Here is a 25,793-nt window from a genome sequence, read left to right as displayed (position 1 = left end):
CCATTTAGACCCATAGTTTGATCTCCAGCTCAAGGCAAATAAACCCACCACCTGGAAACTTTTTTTAAATGGCTAATTTTTTTGGAGTGGGGAGGGGAGGGGGGGCTTATGTCTCTGTAACCCATGCCTCAAATGACTCCAAATTCAGATCATTAACTTACCCTACAGCCTCTTGAGGAACATCACATTTTAGAGGAATCCAACTACATATATCAGTTTTAGAGGACTTAGAATGGTTGACCTTTAAACAGATGACATGGTGCAACCTTAACACTAGTGGTGCCCCAGTGCCATTATAATGCAATGAAACTTTTTACACACGATATCTTTAATTGAATCAATTATATTTTATTCCTTTTAAGAAAATATTGTCATCCTCAATTCTAATAGACGCTTAACAACAAAAGCAAAGCAGTCTAAGGCCTGGTCTACACTGGGGGGGGGGTTCGAACTAAGGTACGCAACTTCAGCTGAAGTCGAACTACCTTAGTTCGAACTACTTATCCGTCCTCACTGAGCGGGATCGAAGTCCGCGGCTCCCCCGTCAACACCGCCGTTCGCGGTGGTGGAGTTCTGGAGTCGACGGGAGTACGTTCGGAGTTCGATATATCGCGTCTAGATGAGACGCGATATATCGAACTCCGAGAAGTCGATTGCTACCCGCCGACCCGGCGGGTAGTATGGACATACCCTAAAGGATAACAGGGCAGTGTGCATGCTGATATACAACACATAGCATTTACCCTACCTAAAGGTTTTACAAAAATTGCATAAAACTGGTACAGAGAAAAATTGTCTGTATGCTTGATTTCTTATTGATTTTTGAATAATTCATAAAGAATGTTTGTGTGATCAGACACAGTATTGGCCTCTTTTGTGGCAAGTAGCTTCTCCATAGTGAGAACTCTTAGATTTTTGCAACCCATCTACTCTAAAGTGGTTAATTTCAGTTTCATCATTCCATTGCTGGGACAATTCCTATAGCAATAGAAAACTGTGAAGGCATGAATCCTATTTTGGCATGCATCTGTCCTGACCGAAGAGGACATATAGTTAGGGATATGTTCAGTTGTTGAGGTACCATTTCAGAAAAGTGCTCGATCTCAAGACAATTTAGAAATTACCAGTAAGGGGGGGAGGGGAGAGATAGCTCAGTGGTTTGAGCATTGGCCTGCTAAACCCAGGGTTGTGAGTTCAATCCTTAAGGGGGCTACTTAGGAATCTGGGGCAAAAATTGGTCCTGCTAGTGAAGGCAGGGGGCTGGACTCAATGACCTTTCAAGGTCCCTTCCAGTTCTAGGAGACTGGTATATCTCCAATCATTACCATTACCTATGGAGTCACAGCTACTGTCATTGATCAGATTGCATCATGCATCCTCTTCAACTTAAAATAGTTAAAGTATTCTCTTGAAATAATTTAGTATTGAATTTAGCGCATAGAAACACTGTTTTCTAGTGTACAAAGCACAGGACTGGGAATAAGATGTCCTAGGTTCTGTTCTTGACTTTGACAATGGTCTGCTGTGTGACTTTGGCCAAATCACTTTAGCTTTTTGTGTCTTAATTTCCTTTTTTACCTTTTGTCTAGCTTATCTATTTAGATTGTAAATTCTTTGGGGCCATGGACTATCTCTTGCTGTATATCTGTATATCTCTTAGCACAGTGGGGCCCTGATCTAGATGTATATCTTACTTTCCTGTACATAATCATAAGGAATTTGGCCCTGAAATCACTGATATCTCTGAATGGTCCTTCATTACATGAGCATTCATCATTTCACATCCAAAACTGACCCCTATGCCTCATATAGATCTTGTAGGTGAGTGATGTCATTAATAGGCAGAAAACATATTCTGCTAATGGTCAAAAAATGAACTAGATTATTTCATATTAGTCAGTGGCATCTTTATTATTAGAACATCTTTATTATTAGAAAGTAGATAATTCAGCTGGTTATATTGTGTGAATAAATGTTCCCATAGGTTTTATTTAATTTTCTCAAAGGACCAAAGGCCAGTCTGTTTGAAGTTAAGTACTTAAAGATGCCTAGCAAAATCTGTTCCTCCTGTAATTATAGAAGCAAACAACAGTTATTAACCAGTGGTTCTCAAACTTTTGTACTGGTGACCCCTTTCACACAGCAACCCCCCCTTATAAATTAAAAACACTTTTTAATATATTTAACACCATTATAAATGCAGGAGGCAAAACGGGGTTTGGGGTGGAGGCTGACAGCTCGCGACCCCCCATGTACTAACCTCGTGACCCCCTGAGAGGTCCCAACCCCCAGTTTGAGAACCCCTGTATTAGACAATGTGAACAAGAGGACAGGCAACAATTATAATTCAGTATTTTAGCAATTTCCCTCCAAGTATCAATTATATATGAATGGCAAATGGCTTATCTATTTTGTGAGTTGGCAGCTCTTCTTTTGGCAAAAGAAGAATGTTATTGTGTGATACCAATGTAAATAATACCTAACCTGTGAAGCTTTCAGGCTCTATCAAGCAGCATATAATAATTGTTTTTCTGGCCTGCACAGTGTGTCTTTTAGATTGAGAGTTCTTCAAGAAAGGACTCTATTCTTTGATAACTTCAACCTGTAGTAAAGTGCCCTGTATACTTACTTTACTGTATAAATTATAAAAGTACTAAATAAGTAACACAGGGGAGAAGTGAGGTTTGTATGGGAAAGAGGTAAAAATGATGGAAGACCCATATAACCAGGCACCCAAAGGAGTGGATGATTTTAGGGCTAGCTTTCTAAAATACGACTCATTTGTGTTGCCATGGATTTCAGCAAATATAGGCCAGAATTGCCAGATTGAAAAGTTCACCCTCAAAGTCCATCTTTGGTTCTGGAGTCAATACACTATGTCAGGGAAAAGTGCTGGAGCTACATTTTGTAAATAGCTACAGCAAACATTCTACCAGCCATGGAAATGTTCCTCTGCTTTTTGTAATATAAAATATAGACAAATGGTAATTGTCATGTCAACATGTTTCTCTTTGTTTATTGATCCAAGACAATTTGAAATGTGACTAAATAAAACAGCATAATTTCCCAGCCTTTTGAGAATTACTTTAAAAAAAACATCCAACCAGATGGGGCATATTTTATAAATACACATAACGCATAATACACAGGCAGTCAAATCTGTTATAAACAATGGTAGCTCAATATTATCCAAGAGGATTATTTTCCCTCCGATACTGTAAAGCCAATTATTTTGCAGCTTGTGTCTCTCATTTTTAGTGAGAGTGTTTTATATATATATATATATATATAAAACACACACACATACACACATATGACTGCCCAAGAACAACAGTTTCTTTAAAGCTACCAGTTGGTAGAATAAGAATAAACTTGACAGCATTACATATTATACTTGTATACTCAATGTGTTGTTTCTTTTGCTTTGTTTCAGGAACATGGTATTCCGACTGACATGGGCTATGCAGTGGCTCCGCACCACTCTGGGGTCTACCCTGTACATGTTCAGCTTTATGAGGCCTGGAAGAAGGTCTGGGGTATCAAAGTCACAAGCACAGAAGAGTATCCACATCTAAAACCTGCACGGTACAGACGGGGCTTCATCCACAATGGCATCATGGTACATAGCATTTCCATTACTTCATTGCAATAATTCTTTAAGAATGACTAAAAAAAAATCTATTTTACAAATGCACCAAGCTTTACAGTGGGCATTGAAATCCTTCAAGATAGTGGAATTGTAAGGATGCCAAAACAGTTTTACCAGCATGCAGCCAGTTTGCAAAAGAAAGAAGAGCAAAGAGTCTGTTTTGGGGTGGGTTTTTTGGCACTTTCCAATGTGATTATCAGAAATAAAATGTACCAGTAGACAACCAATCTTGGACTATAATTACATACCTTTGCAATTCATTAAAATGTCTTAGCTCCATATCCAAGGGTCTGACTCACTGCAATGCATAAAGGGTCTGGGACCTGCCAAAGGGGAAGAGAAACAAAGGTGCAATATGATCCTCCAGTACACAAGATACTTTGGTTGGGCCAGACTTTGTGTTTAGATATACCTATGCAACTCCCAGAGCACAGGGTCTGAAACTATGCCTGTGAAAGCTTCATAGGCTGTGCATTGGGGTGGGGAGAGATAAAGCTTTCTACATCTTTCCTTCAATAGTACATGCATTAAAAGCCAAGATAACATATAGGAATCGCTTGGCCTATCACTTGAATATGCAGCTGCTCCTAGAATGGAACAAAGCAGCTAATGAACATCCAGATGCAACACTACACCACAGTTCAGAGCAAAAATGTGGAAGAATCATGTTCAATTGAAACGGTAAAGAGAATTTAGGTAGATCGAAGGTAAATTACACAAGTTGGAATGTGCACAGGACACAGAATGGAAATCTTGACAGGTCAAGTTCTGGCATGGTATACATAGGTAAAGTTCCTGTTGACTTCAACAAAAGCAATGGACATGCATTTAAGAGCAGAATTGTATCTAATATGTTTGTCAAAAGTATTTATTAATAACACAGAAACAGGTAACAGGGTAGATTCTAACTAGTTCCAACATAGGACTCATTTAAGCAAAGCACTTAAGTATATACTTAAGTGCTTTGCTGAATAGAAACCATAGATTATTTTGTTTTCTGTTCCTTTGGACAGAATACAAAGGAGAGCCCAAATGGTAAACTGGCAAAAAACCTAAGTCAAAACTGAATAATATCTGTGCAAGTACATGCATCCGACGAAGTGGGTATTCACCCACGAAAGCTCATGCTCCAAAATGTCTGTTAGTCTATAAGGTGCCACAAGACTCTTTGCTGCCTGTGCAAGTATAGTACTGAACAGTATCACAGATCTTAGTGTTTTTCTGCGGAGTTCTGATATACTTGTGATTAAAGAGTTAATGAAATAGCTCTAAGTAGTGGAGATTTTAGTTGTTCTTTTTCTCCATCTGCTGGTTTTCAGAATCCTGACGCACAATCTCCTGATTTATGATTGTATGTAGAGCTGACCTCGGGATATGCTCATTCAACAGTCCTATCAGCCCCAGTACATATTTCACTAGTGGGGTCTAATTTGATTTTCAGGGCAAAGGAAGGAATTAACTAGTTCTTTTTGGGTCTGTAACCTAGAATACCAATTGTGCGCTATATCTTACCAGCAGGAAGATTAATAGCCTAAGATAGTGAAGACGACTGAGAAGCGCTATTTGTCTTTTAACAAACTATCCTTGCTAAAAGAAAAGAAGCTCTTTTCTTCCTTTTACAAATCCCTAAAAACAAACCCTGAATGTTTACTATGAGAAACATATGCAGTGGTCTGGACAAAGGCTGTGGAACACACATGTGCTGCAACTTTTCAACTGGCAGCTGGAGATCTCAACATCTGCATAATCATGCTTATTTACAATAAGACGACAACTGCTGGAACAAAGGAATCCATATGTGAGTGTTTCAGAATGCAGACGCAGAAGAGTTTTTTGGGGTGGGGCTTGCAGAAATAGGATCATGACACTATAGCATTTTTTTTACTTTGTTCTCAGGTACTTCCTCGACAGACCTGTGGCCTTTTCACCCACACAATTTTCTACAAGGAGTATCCTGGGGGCCCTCAAGAATTGGACAAAAGCATCCGAGGAGGTGAACTCTTCCTCACCATCCTCCTGAATCCCGTATGTACCTTGTTTGCTATCCTCTGCTATGTACCTTTGCTATCATTATTGGAGGTGAATGGGACAGAATAACCTGTATAGTTTATTCAGTTCCGATAAATCAAATCCTTTTGCTCAGAGGTGGTGAGCATTTAAAAGGAAATAAGCAAAAACTGTATTGTAAGGAGTAATGTGGATCCCCGGTGATAAAAATCAGAGAAAAATGTATGTATTTTTTCCAGACAATATTTGTTTTCCAACCCGAGTGCTAGGCCTTTGGGAACAAGGGGACACTGAATATACTAAAGGGGACAAAGGAAAACAATGGTGATGGAGAAAACTGCATCCTCCTTCTTCTCTTTCTTCCCCCCCCACCCCCGCCTGACCTTTGGCTCCTTGAAAGCTGCACATCTTTCATCTCTCTCTGCTCCCACTGCATCCCCTAATAGAACTAACTATAGGAACAGGTTCACATGCATAGAATATTCAGATCAAGCTGCTAAAGAACAGTCAACCTAACCCTCTGATGCCACCCACTGAAACCCCCACTCCCCATGTAACCTGCTCTGTGTGGGGAGTTAAGCATGAACACAGGTAGAAGGGGAAAGAAGAGAGGAAATGAAGAGAAAAAATGGAAGCACGTGTGCATGAGCGTTGTGGGAGGGGGACACAGAATGCGGGTATGGTCATTAATCCATCACAATGAGGCTGCAGGATAATGTTGAGGGTGGAATGACATAATTATTTTGTTCAGGTAGTAACATTTAATTTTTCTGACACTTTTTTTGTATGTAGTTATAAAGAATACAAGTTGGTATGGTAGAAAGTGTCCTAGTCACTCATTTGGGATGACTTGCATAACTATCTTCTGACTTCACTTCTCTGGACTAATAAAGCCATCCCATACAATGCTAATAAACCCTCATTAATACACAATACTATCATATACATATGGCTCCACTTACCAAGAAATCAAGGATGCAAAATTGTGTTAATTCAGGCACTGGGAGGAATATCCTTTAAATTCCTTTAGGTTTTGGAGACAGGAACCTCTGTCATGAGTTGAGTTTTTTTCTTTTTAGTTCTTTAGAGCAGGGTTTCTCAAACTTCATTGCACAGCAACCCCCTTCTGACAACAAAAGTTACTACATGACCCCAGGAGAGGGAACTGAAGCCTGAGCCCCCTGGAGCCCTTGCCAAAGCCCAAGCCCCATCGTCCCATGCAGGTGGGCCTCAATTGAAGCCCAAGGGCTTCAGCCTCGGATTGGAGGGGGCCTGTAACCTGAGCCCTGCCACCCAGGGCTGAAGCCCTTGTGTTAGGCTTTGGCCCCAGGCGGTGTGGCTCAGGCCTCAGTCCCAGGTCTCACCACATCTAATGCCAGCCCCTGCAACACTATTAAAATGGAGTCACGACCCACTTTGGGGTCCTGACCCACAGTTAGACAACCACTGCTTTAGAGTCAACTTCTGCTCTGAATTACCCTTTTCAATCCCATCAGCCTCTTACTCCCGGCTCCCTCCTCGCCCGGAGCCTCAGCGCCTCGCCGGAACAGCGGCAGCGTGCCTCCGGCGGGGCCTGAGCTCCGTCCCGCTCAGAGCCGCGTGGTGATGGGGCGGGGCTGGGAGCTCCACGCCGAGTGGAGGGAGCGGAGCTCCCAGCCCCGCCCCCTCACCACGCGCCTCTGAGCAGGGCGGGGCTCAGGGGCTCCACCGGAGACATCAAGTGCTGAGGCTCCAGGAGAGGGACGGAGGCGGGAGCCTCCGCTGTTCTCTTGGGGGCCCCTGCAGAGCCCGGGGCAAATTGCCCCCTTTGCCCCCCCCCTCTGGGCAGCCCTGGGTCAGGTGGTTGGTAATATATCACTACCACTATATTCTTATTATTAGAGCATGGAATTACTATCCATAGCAATTCTGTGGTACAGTTTGATTCATTTACAATTTTTCCTTCCTTTGATTCTCCGTTTTCTTTCACATATAATGCCACTCCCCCACCAGGATGACCTGTTCTGTCCTTCCGATATATTTTGTACCCTGGTATTACTGTATCCCATTGATCAACCTCATTCCACCAAGTTTATGTGATGCCTATTATATCAATATCCTCATTTAATACGAGGCACTCTAGTTCACCCATTTTATTATTTAGACTTCTAGTATTCGTATATAAGCACTTTAAAAACTTGTCTCCTTTTAGCTGTCTGGCATTACACGATGCAATTGAATGAGACTCTTTTTTATTTGAGTGTTTCAGATCAGACCCTGCCTGTATTTTATCATTTTCCATCCTCTCGTCCTCACTAGGACATAGAGATTCTCTATTAATAGATCATCCCCTAAGGGATGTCTGAACCATGTGCTCCTCCGCACCACTCAGCTTTCCTTCAGCCCTTAGTTTAAAAACTGCTCTCCGATCTTTTTAATGTTAAGTGTCAGCAATCTGGTTCCATTTTGGTTTAGGTGGAGCCCATCCTTCATGTATAGGTTCCCCCTTCCCAAAAGTTTCCCCATTTCCTAATAAATCTAAACCCCTCCTCCCTACACTGTCTCATCCACACATTGAGACTCTGCAGTCTGCCTGTCTAACTGGCCCTGTGTGTGGAACTGTGAGCATCTCAGAGAATGCTACCATGGAGATCCTGGACTTCAGTCTCTTACCTAGCAGCCTAAATTTGGCCTCCAGGACCTCTCTCCTATCCTTCCCTATGGTATTGGTACCTACATGTACCATGACCACCGGCTCCTCTCCAGCACTACACATAAGTCTATTTAGATGTCTCGAGAGATCCTCAATCTTCGCACAAAGCAGGCAGGTCACCATGTGATTCTCCTGGTCATTGCAAAACCAGCTATCTATGTTTCTAATGATCAAATTGCCCATTACTAATACCAGTCTCTTTATAGTAGCTGGAGTTCCCTCCCCTTGAGAAGTATCCTCAGTGCAAGAGGATGCCACAACATCATCTGGAAGAACAGCTATGAGATTGTTTCCCTCTGCTCCAGTTAGATGCTCTCCTTCCCTGGGACTTTCCTCCTCCTCAACAGCACAAAGGCTGTCAGACCAGGGGTGGGACCATTCTACTGTGTCCCAGAAAGTCTCATCTATGTACTTCTCTGTCTCCCTCAGCTCCTCCAGTTCAGCCACTGGCAAGCTTTCCCTTGCCTATGCCCTGAGTTTTCAGAGAATGCAGCAACTTTGTTTGTTTCATGGGTTGCAAAAATGGTAGCGCAGCCTCAATACTTTTAGGGCTAAGGACTGTTGTTTTTTATAATCAGGCCATATATCCACAGCCTAAGGTTGTAAATTGTCACTCTGTCAGATGCAGAGCAACTTCATGGGTTCTGAGGGCTAAATCATCTGTGTGGACAGCTATAAAGTGATCATCCCCACAGACTCTTGTACATCTTTATCAGCTTGAACTGACTTTTTATAATGATACATTTTTCTCCAGAAGGTTCTTCAAGAAGCACGCTAAAGTAAGCTCCTCTAACTCACTGTTTACTCTGGGCCACGTCCAAAGCCTATGGAATTTCATGGGATTTTTTCCATTGATTTCAATAGACAATGGATCAGGCCTCCTCTCTCTCTCTCTCTGTTCTCATTGCTTCTGTTTTTAAGATGTGAGAATTAAGATGTAGAACAAGTGAAAATTATATACTAGTAATTCTTTTCATCATTATCCTCTCTTCCCCCATCTACTTTCCCTTCTTCCACACAGGGAAGTGATATCTCTTATGGATTGTATATCTTGTTTCCTGGGATGTGGCCTAATTTTCATAGGTGTGGAGCATCAATAGCTCTAATTGTTATGTTACAGTTAAAGAAACTTCATTTGGAACTGCCTTTAATATCAGACCACTATTATTTACATGTCTAAGGCCTGGTCTACACTAAGAAGGGGGTTCGAATTAGGGTACGCAAATTCAGCTACGTGAATAGCATAGCTGAATTCGAAGTACCCTAATTCGAACAACTCACCCGTCCACACGCGGCGGGGTCGAACTCCGCGGCTCCCCCGTCGACTCCGCCAACTCCTTCTGCCGAGGTGGAGTACCGGAGTCAACCGCGGCACTTCCGGAGTTCGAACTATCGCGTCTAGATCAGACGCGATAGTTCGAACTCCAAAAAGTCGAACTCTCCGCGTCGAACCGGCAGGTAAGTGTAGACGTACCCTAAAAATAGATTTAAGATTCTAAAATTAGAAGCCTGTATGTAAAAATTTTACTCAGTGGCCCTTGGGAGCAAAGTTGGCGTCTGAGTCAAAGAGAGTCGATTTAGAGAAGAGGTGCACCTTTATTAAGACTTTTTATATACAATGTGTGTGTGACCTACACATCAGAATAAAAAGTCTTACTCTTAGTCCTATCTCTCTGACTCCACCATGACTCTCTAACTCAGCAAATCTTGTCTTCTTGTATCTCCCTCATCTGTAACTTTGGCTTATCACTGCTTCTGGAACATTGCTAGAATTTGTCCTTCACTGTAATCTTTATCCATGCATCCCTCAATTCCTGCCTTAGGAAAATCTATGATTTTCCTAAACTGCTATTTGCTAAACTTCAGAGAGTTCACCACTCTGCAGCTAGACTAGTCTCATTCCAGGAAGTGAAAGCTTTATTATTACCCAATTCCTGGGTCATCTTAATTCTATTCCAATTTATCTCCAAAAATGCCCTTAATGTTTTCGGATTTCTCTGTTAAACTAATTTCACCCTACTTCTCAGACCTGCTCTCCTGTCTGTCCATATCCCCCCTGCACTCTCAGCCTTTTTTCCTCTCCTTTCACTTTTCCATAATGGGTAATCAGTTTCACTTTTCAGCCTGTTGGTGCATATCTCCTTTTCACATGCCTGGTGTGTTCCAAACCACTGTTTGTGTGTGTGATTTCTTGTAATTTTGTCTAAATACCTTTCTTTAAAGGCACTCTGATGCCATAGTGAGAGCCACAGTACAGGAGCCTGTAATGGGAAAAAAACCTTTTAATAACTTAGTATCTATGAGGCATTATGCTATATTATGCATTAAGTTGTCAGATATGAATATAGTTTGATTTTTTGTATTTCTGCTGTTTGAGGAATGTATTATATTTGTTTTTCACATTGGTAATTAAAAGTGGCAAAAGTGATACAGCGGATACAATATTTTTCCATGAGGTCTACTCCCAATATATTCTAAGTAGATTGCATATCTTTGTTGATCAGACTATTTTAAATCAGGATAGAGTTAAAACCTCCAGCCTTTCAAAAGAAAAAAAAGTGAGTGGTTTTGTTTGTTTGTTTGTTTTGTTTTGTTTTTATTTCCTTTCCTATATGAGCTTGTTTGACCTCAGTAAGTTCCAATAACTTGAAAGTACAATATATAATATTGGGTGGCATTTGAAAATAATGGTTTTATATCTGTACAGTTAATGTTTGATTTTTTTTCCTATGATTTTCTATCATTACTTCATCAAAAGCTGATATTTTACTGAACTGTGCCATACGAGTGAAATACTGACATGCAGTTCCTAAATATGAGTTAAGTATGTATACATTCCATATTCCTTATTCAGACTGGAAGACATATAATTTAATCATGTGGGAGCTGAAGAAAGATATACCACAACCCCCAACATCATTCAAGTCAGGCCATTGTAGTACCCTACAAAATATGCAGCAACTGACAACCGTAAAAGCAACAGCCAGTCTTATCACAGAATGGCTTGGAGAGAACACAGAACAAAACCTTTATATTGAGTTAGAACCTTTTTTTAATAAATAGAGTTTTGATGTCCTGCTTTACAAATAGCACATTAATAAGTGAACTAATGGACAGCTCTTTTCTTATCCAGAGTAAGAAGAAGTTTGTAGATTTAGTAGTTCTAAATAGGTTTTGAAATGGCAGTATATGATTGAACACCATTAATCCACTGTGTTTTCTGAACTCCCTGAAAATACCAAGCATCAGGAATACTTAGTGTCTACTATACTGTTCCATTTATCAATTGTAAATTCATTTGAATAAAAATATACACTTGAATGTGATGTGTACTTGAAACTGACACTAGTGTATAATAGAATTGTGCAGTGTGCAGTCTGGGAAACTTTCATACCCCTAGATTAGTTAATGAGCTTTCCTTTTGCTTGTGTATCATTCTCTGCTGTTCCTGCAACCTAAGAGCAGGTGCAGTACAGTATAGATTGGTGTTATGAAATTAGAGGAATTATGAAAAAGACACTGAAAAACATTTTAGCATGTAATTATATAAATATAGCATGTTTGTAGAAATGATGCAAAATTGGATACCTAATATAATCTATGGATATAGCCTATTTTTGTGGAATAAAATTAGAATCATAACACATGCATCATCCCAAACTCATATAATGATAGCATATATCATAACATCTCAGGTTTTGTAGAAAGCCTTGTGTTCTTCAGAACTGTAGCAACAAAATGGTTGTGCCTACTGTATAATCCTTGCTGTATGAAAATAAAGGCACAGAGGTATACCTCTACTGGTATTTGCAGAAGTACTGTAGCTCCTGTTCATACCAATGTGACTTGCTTATATTAATTTCATGCTCTTTAGGGTCTTTTCTCTCCTGGATGTGTGTGATTCACTCCAAGTAGCTTTAGCGTGAATTATGTCATGCATCCAGGGGAGAATAGGCCTCTATGGGGTATGCAGATTGTGTAAAATTCTATTTCTATTTTGTGTGTGTGTGTGTGTGTGTGTGTGTGTGTGTGTGTGTGTGTGTGTGCGCATATATATGTATATTTATGTACACACACACACACACACACACACTGGGAGCATTGCCAGGCTACCATAACAACTAATGATTTACATTGCATGTTTCTTTCCCATAGACACTCATACTCAGGACAGGGTTAGGGAACAGCCTTGGTTGAGTTCTGTTGACACAGCTAATTAGTTGTCTCACTGTATATGGTATTGTTCACTCTTTTAGCAGGAACACTGCACGTTTTTCTTTATTCTTAATTTTCATCTAAAATTGAGTTGGAGTAAGAGTCACTAAGGGCCTTATCCAACACCCAGGTGTTGTATCAACCAGGCAAGGTACTAACAAACTTCAACAGGACTTTATTTTTAAAGTGGAAACCTCTTTACCAAGCTGCTGCTGCAAACTCTGTAACTCTCACTCTGCCTCCTCAACTCCTCCCCCCCCCTTCCTGTTTCCTGTCCTTTCAGACTCCCAACAGCCAGTGCTCCCAGTTCTAAAATTTCAAGCAACATCTAAACACCACACCAGGGCAAGCCTTCCAGTTGTTGCTACCACCTCCTTCTCTTGCCATTAGTATTATGTTATTTCTTGTTTCTAAATGAACATTCAAAGCCATTCTCAAACTCCTCTTTATTGTTTTGAACCTTTGGATGAGTACAGTGCTTCTGAAAGGAGATAGATTGGCAGTTCTTGAAACAGAGTTCCATTAACTGGGTTTGATCCAAAGTCCATTGACTTAAAAGGAAGTCTTTATATTGATTTTAATGGGCTTTACATCAGGCTCTTTATCTGCAGAATAGGTACTGTATACCATGGATGTAATCAATGCAATCTTCCACACTAGTGAAAGTTCTGGAAGGAGGTGTCTGGGACTTCTGGTTACCCCTGGTTAAAATTCTGCCACCAGACTGATGGGAAGGTTGGTCTGATTTCTCTGCTTTAATGGAGTTTGCTCTTTCTCTGCATACTGTTATGTCCTAGGGGCAGCCGGTGTAGGAAGCAATCACTTGAGGCCAGAGAGCAGACAGCTAACCAAAACCTCCATTTTATTTACAGAAACAGAGCGCTCACTCAGCCGGTTGAAACCAGCTGAGCTATCCCTTAATAGTCTAACTCAGTTGCCATAGTAACAAAACCCATGACAACCAAATACACAACATATTCCTCCCCCCCTAATAAGAACATCCCCTAAATAAAACACACACTAAACTAGAGAAGGAGAGTAGACTGCCTCCATTCCCGGCTAAACCCTGGGGATTATTTTGCCCCATAACCGTGGGTTCGCCCTAACTAAAGATCCAGCCGATGAGGAGGCCTTCTGTCTCTAGGTGGATTACGGCGAACTTCTGGTGTTGTTGCACCCGAAAGTACTAAGGGCTCAGGGTCCGCAGCACGAATAGGTGAGGAGGTGGTATCAGCTCGTGCTGGGCAAAGGGGTATCTCAGCTGCCGGCAGTAATGGAGGAGAACAGTCAGGAACAGGTGACTCATGATTCGGTGTCTCACCAGGAGGGGTGAAGTCAGACCCCTCAACTGCAGATGGGTCCTGAAGACTGGCATGACCTGGCAACAGCTGATCTACATGTCGCCGCCAGGTAAGATTCTCTGCAGTCCGGACTGTGTAGGAAACAGGTCCTGTTTGAGTGATGACTGTGGCCGGGACCCATTTAGCTCTGGAAGTATAATTCCGAGCCAAAACTGGCTGCCCTGGGCTAAAGGTTCGGTCTTTTGCTCTGGGTGCCCGTCTGATGACTTGATATTGCTGCTGATGTTGCACAGTTTGTCTGGGTTCAGAAGGTTTCAGCAGATCAAAGCAAGTGCGCAGCTGTCGTCCCATCATTAGAAAGGCTGGGGAAGCCTGGGTCGTAGCATGAGGTGTGTTTCTATAGGAAAGTAAGAAGGTATCCAGACGCTTTTGAATGGAGTGTTGTCCCTTTGCTGATTTCAAAGCGTTTTTCGTTGTCTCCACAAATCTTTCAGCTAATCTGTTGGTGGACGGATGATATGGTGCTGACGTGATGTGGTGTATCCCATTTGCCTTCATAAAATTTTGAAACTCCTGAGAGACGAACTGCGGTCCGTTGTCGCTCACAAGTTGTTCTGGCAGACCAAAACGACTAAAGAGTCCTCGTAGTTTTTGGATAGTACTCTCTGCAGTAGTGGACTGCATTATAGAGACTTCTGGCCATTTAGAATGGGCATCTACTGCCACCAAGAACATGCTTCCTTCAAGGGGGCCAGCAAAGTCAACGTGAATACGTTGCCACGGGTTTTCAGGCCAGTCCCATGGGTGTAGGGGTGCCCACTGGGGTGCATTCCTCACACCCTGACATGACATACAAGCTTTTGCCTTCTCTTCAATAGCACTGTCCAATCTAGGCCACCAAAAATAGCTTCGTGCAATTTCCTTCATGCACACTATTCCACAGTGACCGGAATGTAGCTGTTCTAACATCTGTGATCTCAGGGGTGGTGGAATAATGACACGCCTCCCCCACAACAAACAACCAGATTGGACCGATAACTCCATCTGCCTGGACATGTAGGGAACAAGGTCGGGTGAGACCGGAGAGGTTTGTCGAGATTTTCCATGCATCACCAGGTCCATAACTTGGGATAATACTGGGTCAACGCGGGTTGCCTTCTTTATCTGAGTAGCAGTGATGGGTGTATTCTCTACCTGTTCAAAGTAGAAGATTTCCTTTTGGGCACTATCTTGATGTTTGACCGGTAAAGGCAACCTTGAGAGGCCATCTGCATTGCCGTGCAGAGTGGATTTCTGATATTTGATTTCATATGTGTGTGCAGAAAGTATCAATGCCCAACGTTGCATACGACTAGCAGCTAATGGGGGAATGCCTATGTAGGGTCCAAAAATTGATGTCAGAGGTCGATGGTCTGTAAGAAGAGTAAACTTTCGCCCAAACAGGTACTGATGAAACTTCCTAATTCCAAAAACAATTCTTAATGCCTCACGTTCGATTTGGGCGTAGTTAGTTTCTGCTTTGCTTAGAGTGCGTGAAGCAAAAGCAATAGGTCTTTCTTCTCCCGAAGGCATAATGTGTGACACGACCGCTCCCACTCCATAAGGGGAAGCATCGCAGGCCAATTGCAGGGGTAAGGATGGATCAAAGTGCGTTAGAACTTCAGAATTTAACAGTGCATCCTTAGCTTTGTTAAATGCAACATCACAGGCTTCAGTCCACTTCCAGGCCTTGTTCTGCCCAAGGAGCTCATGAAGTGGTTTTAGCAGTGTGGCTAACTGTGAGATGAACGTTCCATAATAGTTCAGTAGTCCTAGAAATGAGCGTAGCTGGCTTACATTTCGAGGTGGGGGAGCCTCCACAATAGCTTTAACTTTTGCAGGGGCCTTATGAAGACTTGCAGAATCGATGATGTGTCCCAAATATTCAACAGAGGGCTTGAAGAATTCACACGTGTCTTTGCGAACTCGTAGGCCATACTCTTCCAGTCTTTGTAGGGTAGCCTCTAAATTCTTTAAGTGATCCTCTTCATTTCTTCCAGTGACCAGGATATCATCCAGATAGCACTGAACTCCTGACAAGCCACACAAGATCTGGTCCATAGCCCTCTGGAACAGGGCGGGAGCCAATGTGATTCCGAAGGGTAGGCGGCAGTATCGATAAAGCCCCTTATGAGTCACAATAGTCAACAGCTCTTGGGACTTTTCATCGACGTGCATCTGTAAATATGCTTGACTCAGATCAATCTTACTGAACTTTTGTCCCCCAGCCAGGCCTGCGAAGAGGTCATCGATGCAGGGAAGCGGGTATTGCTCTGCACACAGCACTGGGTTGACAGTGACTTTAAAATCACCGCAAATCCGGAGAGAGCCATCTTTCTTCACTATTGGAACGATAGGAGTGGCCCGTGAGCTATGGGTAACTGGTATTAGGACTCCATTGGTGACCAGGCGCTCCAGGTCTGCTTCAACTTTTGGCCTGATGGCATATGGCACAGTTCGGGCTTTCAGATATTTTGGTGGACTGCCAGGTTTAATGTTCAATGTCACAGTGATTCCCTTCATACTTCCCAAATCATCTCCAAAAACAGCAGCATGTTTCCTTAGTATAGGGGTTAGACTGGTTTCTTCTTTAGTCATCCGGTGCACTTCTGCCCAGTTCAGCTGAATCTTCCCAAGCCAAGACCTACCCATTAAGGCTGGGTAGTCACCTCTCACCACAAACAGTGGCAATTTAGCCGCCTGTCCATTGAGCTCCACCTTAACATCAATAGTGCCCAACATGGGCACAGCTTCACCTGTATACGTCTTCAGAACAGTTTTTGTTGCCTTAAGCGGAAGATGCTGTAGCTTTTCCTTATACACAGTCTCAGGAACCAGCGAGACAGCTGCACCGGTGTCTAGTTCCATGCGTATAGGTTTGCCCTCCAATAAGGGGGTTACCCAGTATTCATGTGAGCCTGCTGCCAAAGACAAAACATGCAGTGGCACTTCCTCTTGTGAGGCGGTGTCACCTTGATCATCCTGGGTCTGCTCTAGGGTATGCAAGGTTCCTCTTTTTGTCGGCCAGACCACAGGCCTCTTTTTCTTTTGTTTACAGGCACACTCAATGTGTCCCTTTTTGCCACAGTGTCGACACACCAGGTCCTTACACCAGCATTCTGATGCCTGGTGACCCAGCTTACCACAGCGGTAACATTCTTGACTCTGCACCGTTTTGTGGGTCAGTTCTTGTGACACTTTTTGCACCCTAGGGGATGCACCGATGTATTGTGCCTCCCTTGTAGCCAGTTCCATGGAGACAGCAATATCAACAGCCTTCTGTAATGTAAGCTGAGCCTCTGTCAGTAGGCGCTTCCGTATAGCTTCACTGCAGAGGCCACACACTAACCTGTCACGCAGGGCATCATTTAACATCTCTTTAAATTCACAGTGTTCTGCTAGCTTTTTTAAAATGGCTACAAATTGTACAACTGTTTCATCTTCCTTTTGGTCTCTTTTGTGGAACCTATATCTTTCAACAATTACCAGTGGTTTTGGGGAGAAATGAGACCCCAGGATTTCCACAATGTCACTGTAAGATTTAGTCTCAGGCTTAACAGGGTGTAGTAAGCTGCGTAGCAGAGAGTAGGTTTTAGCCCCTACAACAGTTAAGAATATTGGCACCTTCTTCGCTTCTGTAATGTCATTTGCAATACCAAAAAGCTCAAAACGCTCAGTATACACATACCACTGCTCTGTATTCTCATCAAAAGGCTCCAGGGGCCTGGTCAGAGTAGCCATGATTTTTAGTTTCACTTTCACAGTCAGTGCAAACAAGCAGCTTTTTTTCTTTGTTTGGTCTTTACCTTGACTTCTACTTCCTTCTGTTACTGGAGCAGCACCGGAATCTCACCCTCGTCGCCAGTGTTATGTCCTAGGGGCAGCCGGTGTAGGAAGCAATCACTTGAGGCCAGAGAGCAGACAGCTAACCAAAACCTCCATTTTATTTACAGAAACAGAGAGCTCACTCAGCCGGTTGAAACCGGCTGAGCTATCCCTTAATAGTCTAACTCAGTTGCCATAGTAACAAAACCCATGACAACCAAATACACAACACATACTACTAAATCATCCCTGCCAGACATGATTCATCCTTGGAGCTCATAAATATAATATATTCATTTGGACCACACTGCACCAAATGAAAGATAATTTCCAAAAAAAATTCTCGGGAAGATCTCCTGCATTACCTCACTACCAGCTCTTCACCCCACTTCAAATTAGAACAGATGAACACTTTGCTAATATAGATACTCAAGATATTTTTGGACTAATGTGTAAATATATTTAGCATATGCACTCGATATAAGTTTGTTTTTTTCCTTTTCAACTTCCTTCCTGGGTGATGCTTTTGAGAAGTGAATAGATTTCCCAGTCCTTCACCCCTGCATGCATCTCTGAAACAAAGAGTTGAAAGGGAAAAATTATTACAGGTTTACCAGTGGACTTTTGGTCCTTTTTGTTTTCATTTAGGTTTGAAAAGACAACAAGAGCAGTTGTTTCAGTTCAGGTTCTTCTCAAGTTTTGGTGAGATGTGGGGTCTTTATGTAGATTCCTTTACACCTCTGTAAGGGCCATAATGTGAAATGTTACTCACACCATGGAGCAGTTAATTACATGTGAAATCCCACTGATGTCAATAGTATTATTCCTAAGAGTAAATACTCACCTTTATCATTAAAAGGTTCATAATCTTCCTCTAAATTAGTTAAATAAATTCTAATTAATCTGATACCTTGTTACTATTTACTTTATTACCCAAGATTTGGTTGATCATAAAGCTTGCTGCACTAGTGAAACTAACTGAAAAGTTGTTTAGCAAATTAAACAGTAAAGCATTTGTTGAGTAACTGAAAACTTATTTGAGGGGGCAACAATTTTCACATAGGTATCATTTTAATTCATATTTGATTGGGGTTGGGGTATGATGGGGTATACAAATCTCACACTGGCCTGGAAGGGATTAAAGAACAGTACTGTACCCAGGTCGCACCGCCCCTCCAGCCCTCTGCAGAGCATGCTCAAACTGGAAACAGGGTTGAAAAGGTAGCAACCCAGCTTAGAAGGTGGAGGCTGGGGAAGAGGACAGATCTACCCTAAAGGCTCCTGACAAATGGGCCGGAGAAGCCTCCCTGAAGGAACAGGACTATACGCTGGGCCCAGTTGGGGCTGGTGGCTTGGTTTCTTTTTCTTTTTTCTTTATCTAGGACCAGAAGCTGAGGGAGGAAAGCTGCGGTACGAAGAGAACCAGGGATGGTAACTCAGAGGGCCCTTTCCAGGACCCTGGGTCAGAGCCTGGTGGAGTTGGCAGACCCTGGCTCCCCTCTCACTTCCCCCATGACTGGCTGGGTATTAACCATTACTCCATCCAGCCCACCATGGACTCTATTACAGTGTGATAGAGTTTAACTGGGTATATTAATAGCTTTAGAAGGTCATAGAGTTCATTGATTTACCCTTTGTGTCCTACACTGAATTGCTGAATCTCTGAAATTCTCTTAAAAAAAAAAGACAGTTGTAAATCAAGTCACCACTTTGTGCTTTGGAAGGCTATCTTCGAAATCAGGGGTAGTCACTGGGCAGAGCAGGGCCAAATCCGGACCACCAGATGCTTTTCAACAGACCGTAAAAATCTATTTATTTACGTATTCTCATTATTGTTATTGTTTTTGTATTTTCTCTGGAGTCTAGACGTTGACTATACCTTGACCAAGAAATATGGACCTTGGCAAAAAATGATTACCCCTGGAAAAGTAATTTTCCTATGTATGCTGGAGATAGAATGTAGGTGTTGTGCCCTTTCAGTGAATGAGATCACAGTCTTTTATTCATTTTTAACTCCTCTGAGTACTATTCCAGCATCAGCCTGTGTACTTGGTCAGAGGTAACTGATCAGAGACCTGTTGTGTAACATGGATTGCAGTGCAGAATCCTATTGGATCAATGGCTGTGGAACTGAAGAACTTGCTCTCCTCCAGTGACTGAAAATGGAATTTAGATTTGATTTTGTCTTAGTTCTATTGCTCTTGGATCCCTATTCATGCCAAACTTAATTTTGTTACCTAAGTTATCTACATGAAAGTCTGTCTCTCAGGAATAATTTATACCATCAGTGCATGAATTGTCAGGTTGTCTTGTTTCTTTGTTCATGATGCAGGTTATATTCAGCTGTTGTCCCAGCAAAATAATTATTACAATGCTGACCCTGTCACCACCATTACAACTAAAATATGAAATATCACAAAGTGAAACAACATATATACATGAAAAAGTTCTGGGTACTATGCACTACAGTGAGTCTTTATACTTTGGGTTCAAAGCCTTTTTAGTCTTCAGTATAAATGAGTTTTAATTGTACCACTGTTGTCCACCTAGTGGACATTTCTGCTGCACCAGAATAGTTGGATTTGAGAAGACCATGGCTTAATAGTAAGGGAAAGTAAGGAAGTTGTCTGGGCTCTGCGTTTGGGCCAGGGGGACTGGACAGGGGGACTGGACAGGTCCCCTTTTGGACTTATAGCCAATATTATTAGTCTCTTGCTTTTATGAGAAATACATTCACCTCCCTAAAAATTTAACAAGGAAAAAAAATTGCAGGAGTTTTATGGTTTTACTGCTTCAGCAATAGCTTCAATCATTTCCAGGCAGTACAAGGAGCTACTTTACAACAGCAACATTTTGTGTGTAGGTGTGTGTAACGAAGTATGAAATGGTCTTAGAGATGTTTATGCAAATATTATTTTCCAGCAGTCTATGTAATAAACAAGATGGCAATAAGATTATAGTGGTACGTTTTTTCTGCTGTAGATAAGATTGGGTCAGAATATTTATTATTAATCTTAAACCCTCTAGTCTTGGATTAATTCTGTTCTACGTCAGATATTAAAATTCACTGCAAGTTCAAAATTACAAAATAAAACTATTTTTCACCCCACAAAAAGGCTGGCATAGATTGGTGTAGCACTGTTAAAATCAGTGGAGCAATGTTGATTTACCCCAACTGAAAATCTGTTCTTATGATTCAAAAAAGATTATTTTTCAGCATATCTAGATTACTGATGGATAAATTTAGAAAGATTCCAAGATCTGGTTGTAGTCTGAACCTTATCCAAAGTATTTCAATATCTTGGGTCTCCAAAACTGGAGTGAAAAGTGTTATGAGGCTATTCCTGCTCATGAGACTTACAGTTCCATTTAGCCCATAAAGAGAAGAACATTTTTTTTTGCTTATTTCATAACATCCTCTTCCTATCCTACCTTAAGCCAGGAAGTAAAGAAAGGCACAAAAATGAATGCTGACTAAGAAAATTAAAGTTTTTCAAACTAAAACAAAAAAAAGTTGTTTTGAGGTATGGGCAAAACTTATGGTTAATAGTTCATAACTCGTTCACCCATCCCTAATTTTCATGAGCTATGTCCTTCAGTGCAGCTGCCCTCCAACAATATGTCAGAAAAATGCCCGATCAGGTAGGGATGGAAGGAGGTAGTACTATCTCCTTGGCATCTCTCTCTCATTGTTCCAAACCTACCCAAGCCCCTTCCATCATAGCTCTGTGGGATCGGGATTGCAAAAGGGATGTGTTTTGGTGGTAAGGACTCAGAATATGCTCTTAAAGTTGAAAATCGTGAAAATTCTGTTGCTATGGTATTTTTACAGCCATCCCATCTCCTATTTACATATTAACTACTAATTCCTACACCCATTTCCCAGTATATAATGCTTTTATGTCCAACTACAAGTCTAGCCAAGTAAAACTGAGCCGCCTTTGATCACCTTCATTCAAAGAAGGAGGGGAAAGTAGTTGATAGAGATCTAAACATTATTCCAGACCTTCTTCAGCACTTTTTTAGGAGATGATCTGGGGAGAGGTAATTGAATATTTATGCTCCATGAAATACATTTCTTTGACTTAAAGTGCATTAACTGTAACAGTGCTTCTCGAACTTTTTCCCCCAAGGACCCATTTGGCTTCTGACTACATGTCCTATACCCCTTTCATTTATGACACTACCTGTGGCTCTGGACCATCTGGGGCCTAATCTACCTGTTGAGTTCATGACAGAACCTAAAATGAAAATGCCTTAATGAAACACTAAAGGGGAACAAGCAGCTGCTGTTGCCTTTAAATCATTAAAATCAGAGACTTGAAATTCAAGTACTATACATCTCAGTTTACTCAGGAAAATTGCGAAGATACCATTTGTGCTGAGGCTGGATGCAGAAGTTTCAAACAAACTTTAAGAAAATGTGTTAATGATTTGAACAGCCCTTTTCTGATGTTTCATGAAGGCTATTCTTCCCCCCAGACTGTAGTTAACAGAGAGGGTACAATTGTTTCTGAAGCAGCTCCCTGCCCCACCTCTGCCCGGGGAGCCCCCACCGCAACAGCTCCCAGCCCTGCAGCGCCCCCACCACTGCCCGCGGCAGCTCCGTGTCTCCCCTCCGCCATGCGGCACCCCCTGCGGCAGCTCCCTGTCACCCGCCTCCGTCCAGGCTGCCCCCCCTGCGGCAGCTCCCTGCCCCAGCTCACCTCCGCTCCACCTTCTCCCCTGAGCACGCCGGTGCCGCTCCACTTCTCCCACCTCCCAGGCTTGCCGCGCAAATCAGCTGTTTGGCACGACAAGCCTGGGAGGGGAGGAGACTTAGAGCAGGGGCGACGTGCTCAGGGGAGAAGGAAGAGCAATGGTGAGCTGGGGCGGAGAGCGGTTCCCCTGCATGTGCCTCCCCCCATTACTTGCTGTGGGCAGCCCTCCCCACGCCCCCTCTGCCCCAGCTCACCTCCACTCCACCACCTCCCCTGAGCACGCTTTTGGCACCCCCAAACATTTGGCACCCTAGGCAGCTGCCTAGTTCTCCTAGTGGTTACAGCAACCCTGCAACCACTCCAACTCTGCTCTCCATCCCAGCAGAAACTTTTCCCCTTTGCTTCACAGATATTATGCGGGACACAGCAGGCAGTTATGAACATAGGGATATTTTTCTCACTGAGGTCTAATCTTGTGAGTGAACACCACCAGCAATCCTTCAAATGATCAAAGGCACATTCAACTGTCGTTCTGTGCCTGCTGAGCCTGTAGTTGAAGTGCTCCACGGTGCTGTTGAGGTGACTGGTGTACGGCTTCATGAGTCATGGGAACAAAGAGTTGCCAAGATTACCACTGGCATTTCAACAACCCCAATGGTAATGTGCTGGTCAGGGAAGTCCCTACTTGCAGCTTTCTGAACACTCCTGTGTTCTTAAAGATGTGAGCATCATGCACCTGCCCAGACCAGCTGACACTGATGTCAGTAAAGTGTGTCCGGTGAGCCACCAGTATTTGCATAACCATAGAAAAAAAACCTTTCTGTTGATGTACTCTGTGGCAAGGTGGTTAGATGCCAAAATAGGGATATAACTTCACCTTAGTTCAGGAATCCTATTGCTGCAAATCCATTCACTATGTCCTACACCTTGCCAAGAATCACAGTCCTGCATAGTATGAGACAATTAACAGCTCTGCACACTTACATGGCAACTGCCCCTACAGTGGATTTCCCAACTCCAAATTGATTCCTGATTGAGCAGTAGCAATCTGGCATTCCAAGTTTCCACTGTGTAATCACCACTCTCTTCTCAACTATTAGTGCAGCTCTCATTTTGATGTCCCTGTACTGGAGGGCTGAAGTGAGTTCAGCAGACAGATCCAGAAATGTAGCCTTGTGCATCCGAAAGCTCTGTACCCACTGCTTGTCATCCCAAACCTGCATTACAACGTGATCCCAGCAGTCAATGCTTGTATCTTGGGCCCAGAATCAGCAGTCCACTATCTCTAGCTGCTCCAAGAACACCACCAACAACCTTGAATTGATTCTTTTTATGTCCCACAATAATCTGGCTTCCAAGGAATCATCAAAGTTTGTAGTGTAGACATGATGTGTGTGTGTGTGTGCGCGCGCGCACATTTTACTAAGATATTTTAAATTTCAAACTAAGATCTGTATTCTTTTATGACATAATTAGAATAGTAGAGAGGCAAGGCGGGTGAGGTAACATTTTTTATTGGACCAGCTTCTGTTGGTGAGAGAGACAAGCTTTTGCTATTACACAGAGCTCTTCTTCAAGTTTGGAAAAGGTACTCAGAGTGTCACAGCTAAATACAAGGTGGACCTGTTTGTTCAGCATGAGTTAACACATACTGTAAGACACCATTCAAGATGAAGTGACCAGTTAGCACTTCTGCAGTCATAGAACAAAAAAGAGGAGGTTAGTGGGTTACAGATTGTTTTAATAAGCCATAAATCCAGTGTCTTTATTAAATCCTTGATTGTCTAGCAAAGATATGAAATTAAACTCCTAGGCTCATCTTTTGAAGATGTTGTGCAGGTTTCCTTTGAGAATGAGGACTGAGTGGTCAGGCATGTAGTGATTGCTTTGCGAAAAGTACTCACCCACAGGTGATATGGTGCTTTTGTCTTGTATCATTTTTGAGTTAATTCAAGAGCATAGTGATTGTCTAGTGTCACCCACATAGTTGTTATTGGAGCATTTAGTGCATGAGAAGTGGTACATCACATGTTGTGATGGGCATATGTAGAACCCATTGATCTTGAGAGGTGTGTTGTGAAGGGGTGTGGGGGTATTGATAGAAGTGGAAATATGTCCGGTTTTGTGTCTGGTGCTGCTTTGAGTTGGTGGATCCTGGTCTGTGGGGAATTTGCTTCTGATGATGGAGAGATTGGAGGATCATTTGAGGCCAGAAGTGGGGGTTCAGAAAAATTTCTTTCAGGGTGTGATCCTCATTAAGTATGGGCTCTAATGATACCCTGTAAGTGTTCCAGTATCAGGTAGTAGGTGACAACTGAGGGTGTGCAGTCTAAGGGTTCTCCCTCCCCACCTCCCCAGTATGGAAGTAGATTCTTCTCAGGGTATTTGGGTGGTTTGTCCCATGATGGAAGTGTCCTTGTTTGGTGAAGGCACTTTAAAATGTGTTAAGGTGTGTACCCTGGACTTTCTCCTTAGAGCATATTCTGTGGTGTCTGAGTGCCTGGCTGTAGATAACAGATTTTTGATGTGTTTGTGGTGGTTGCTTGATCTGTCATGGTAAATATGATGATCCGTGGTATTTTTGTATATAGTTGTCACTAAGCTCATCATGAGAAGCTTCTCATTAGTATTATTTTGCCCATTCCCATGATATATTTGTAAAATTCCTTCTCATTCCTCTTAACATCTGTCTTTACACATGCGCGCACACATACACACATCAACTTTAACTGACTGTGTATGCCTCCCTCTTTGCCATTCTTGGTACAGGTAAAAGAGAAGCTAATTAGCATTAAATTCAACCTTTAAGCTACCTGCTTCCATTTGAAACAGAGCTTTACATAGCTAGTCTAAGAATTGTGATGTGATAATCCCAGACTAATACATTTTCAAAAAAGCACTCATGGTCAGGTCTGTCATCTACTATCCTCATTATCCAAAAAAGCACTAAGTTGGTGGAACTAATGGGATTAATGAAATAAACCTCTTCTTTTGCTTTCAAAAAATGTAACCTGTAATAACATGAAAGGCTCTCTTTTTTCATAACTGGGAGCTTTCTCCAGAAACTGGTTTTATTATTATAAGAATGTTCGCATTTCCAGTACAATAAAACGTAATGCAACCCTCCCCCAAAATTGAAATACTTTAAATAGCAGAGAGTCATTTTCTAATTCAGCAACTCTTTCAGAGAATCTCATTCTGAAAACAGAAAATATTCCTTAAATTTGTATGTCCACAAACTAGCTTCAAAACCATGTGTGATTGCCCTGTATTCCTAGACCAGTGCTCTTTCTTCAGTCACCAGAGAAGTGCTCAGACATGTTTAAAGCAGAATCACACAGACTGTACTATATATCACATCTTCA

At 42.2% G+C, this 25,793-nt stretch overlaps 1 protein-coding gene and 1 long non-coding RNA gene across 2 annotated transcripts in view; one reads left to right on the top strand and one right to left on the bottom strand.

Annotated features, from left to right (window-relative positions):
- Nucleotides 1-25,793, top strand: part of LOC123372070 (bifunctional heparan sulfate N-deacetylase/N-sulfotransferase 4-like) — a 189,028-nt gene that overhangs the window by 91,705 nt on the left and 71,530 nt on the right. Inside the window, exons 6-7 of the mRNA XM_045020049.1 lie at nt 3,434-3,619; nt 5,546-5,674. Coding sequence (XP_044875984.1) covers nt 3,434-3,619; nt 5,546-5,674 — 315 coding nt within the window. The remainder of the gene's footprint in view (nt 1-3,433; nt 3,620-5,545; nt 5,675-25,793) is intronic.
- Nucleotides 1,953-6,681, bottom strand: LOC123372072. Its single transcript, XR_006580079.1, has 3 exons — nt 6,619-6,681; nt 3,898-3,972; nt 1,953-2,067 (listed from the first exon to the last, which is right to left on the bottom strand). It is a non-coding gene; the product is annotated as an uncharacterized LOC123372072 (long non-coding RNA).

This window comes from Mauremys mutica, chromosome 5, assembly GCF_020497125.1.
Source record: "Mauremys mutica isolate MM-2020 ecotype Southern chromosome 5, ASM2049712v1, whole genome shotgun sequence".
NCBI lineage: Eukaryota > Metazoa > Chordata > Testudines > Geoemydidae > Mauremys > Mauremys mutica.
Note: the sequence above shows the minus strand (reverse complement) of the source record. Positions and strands in the feature narration are given on the sequence as shown.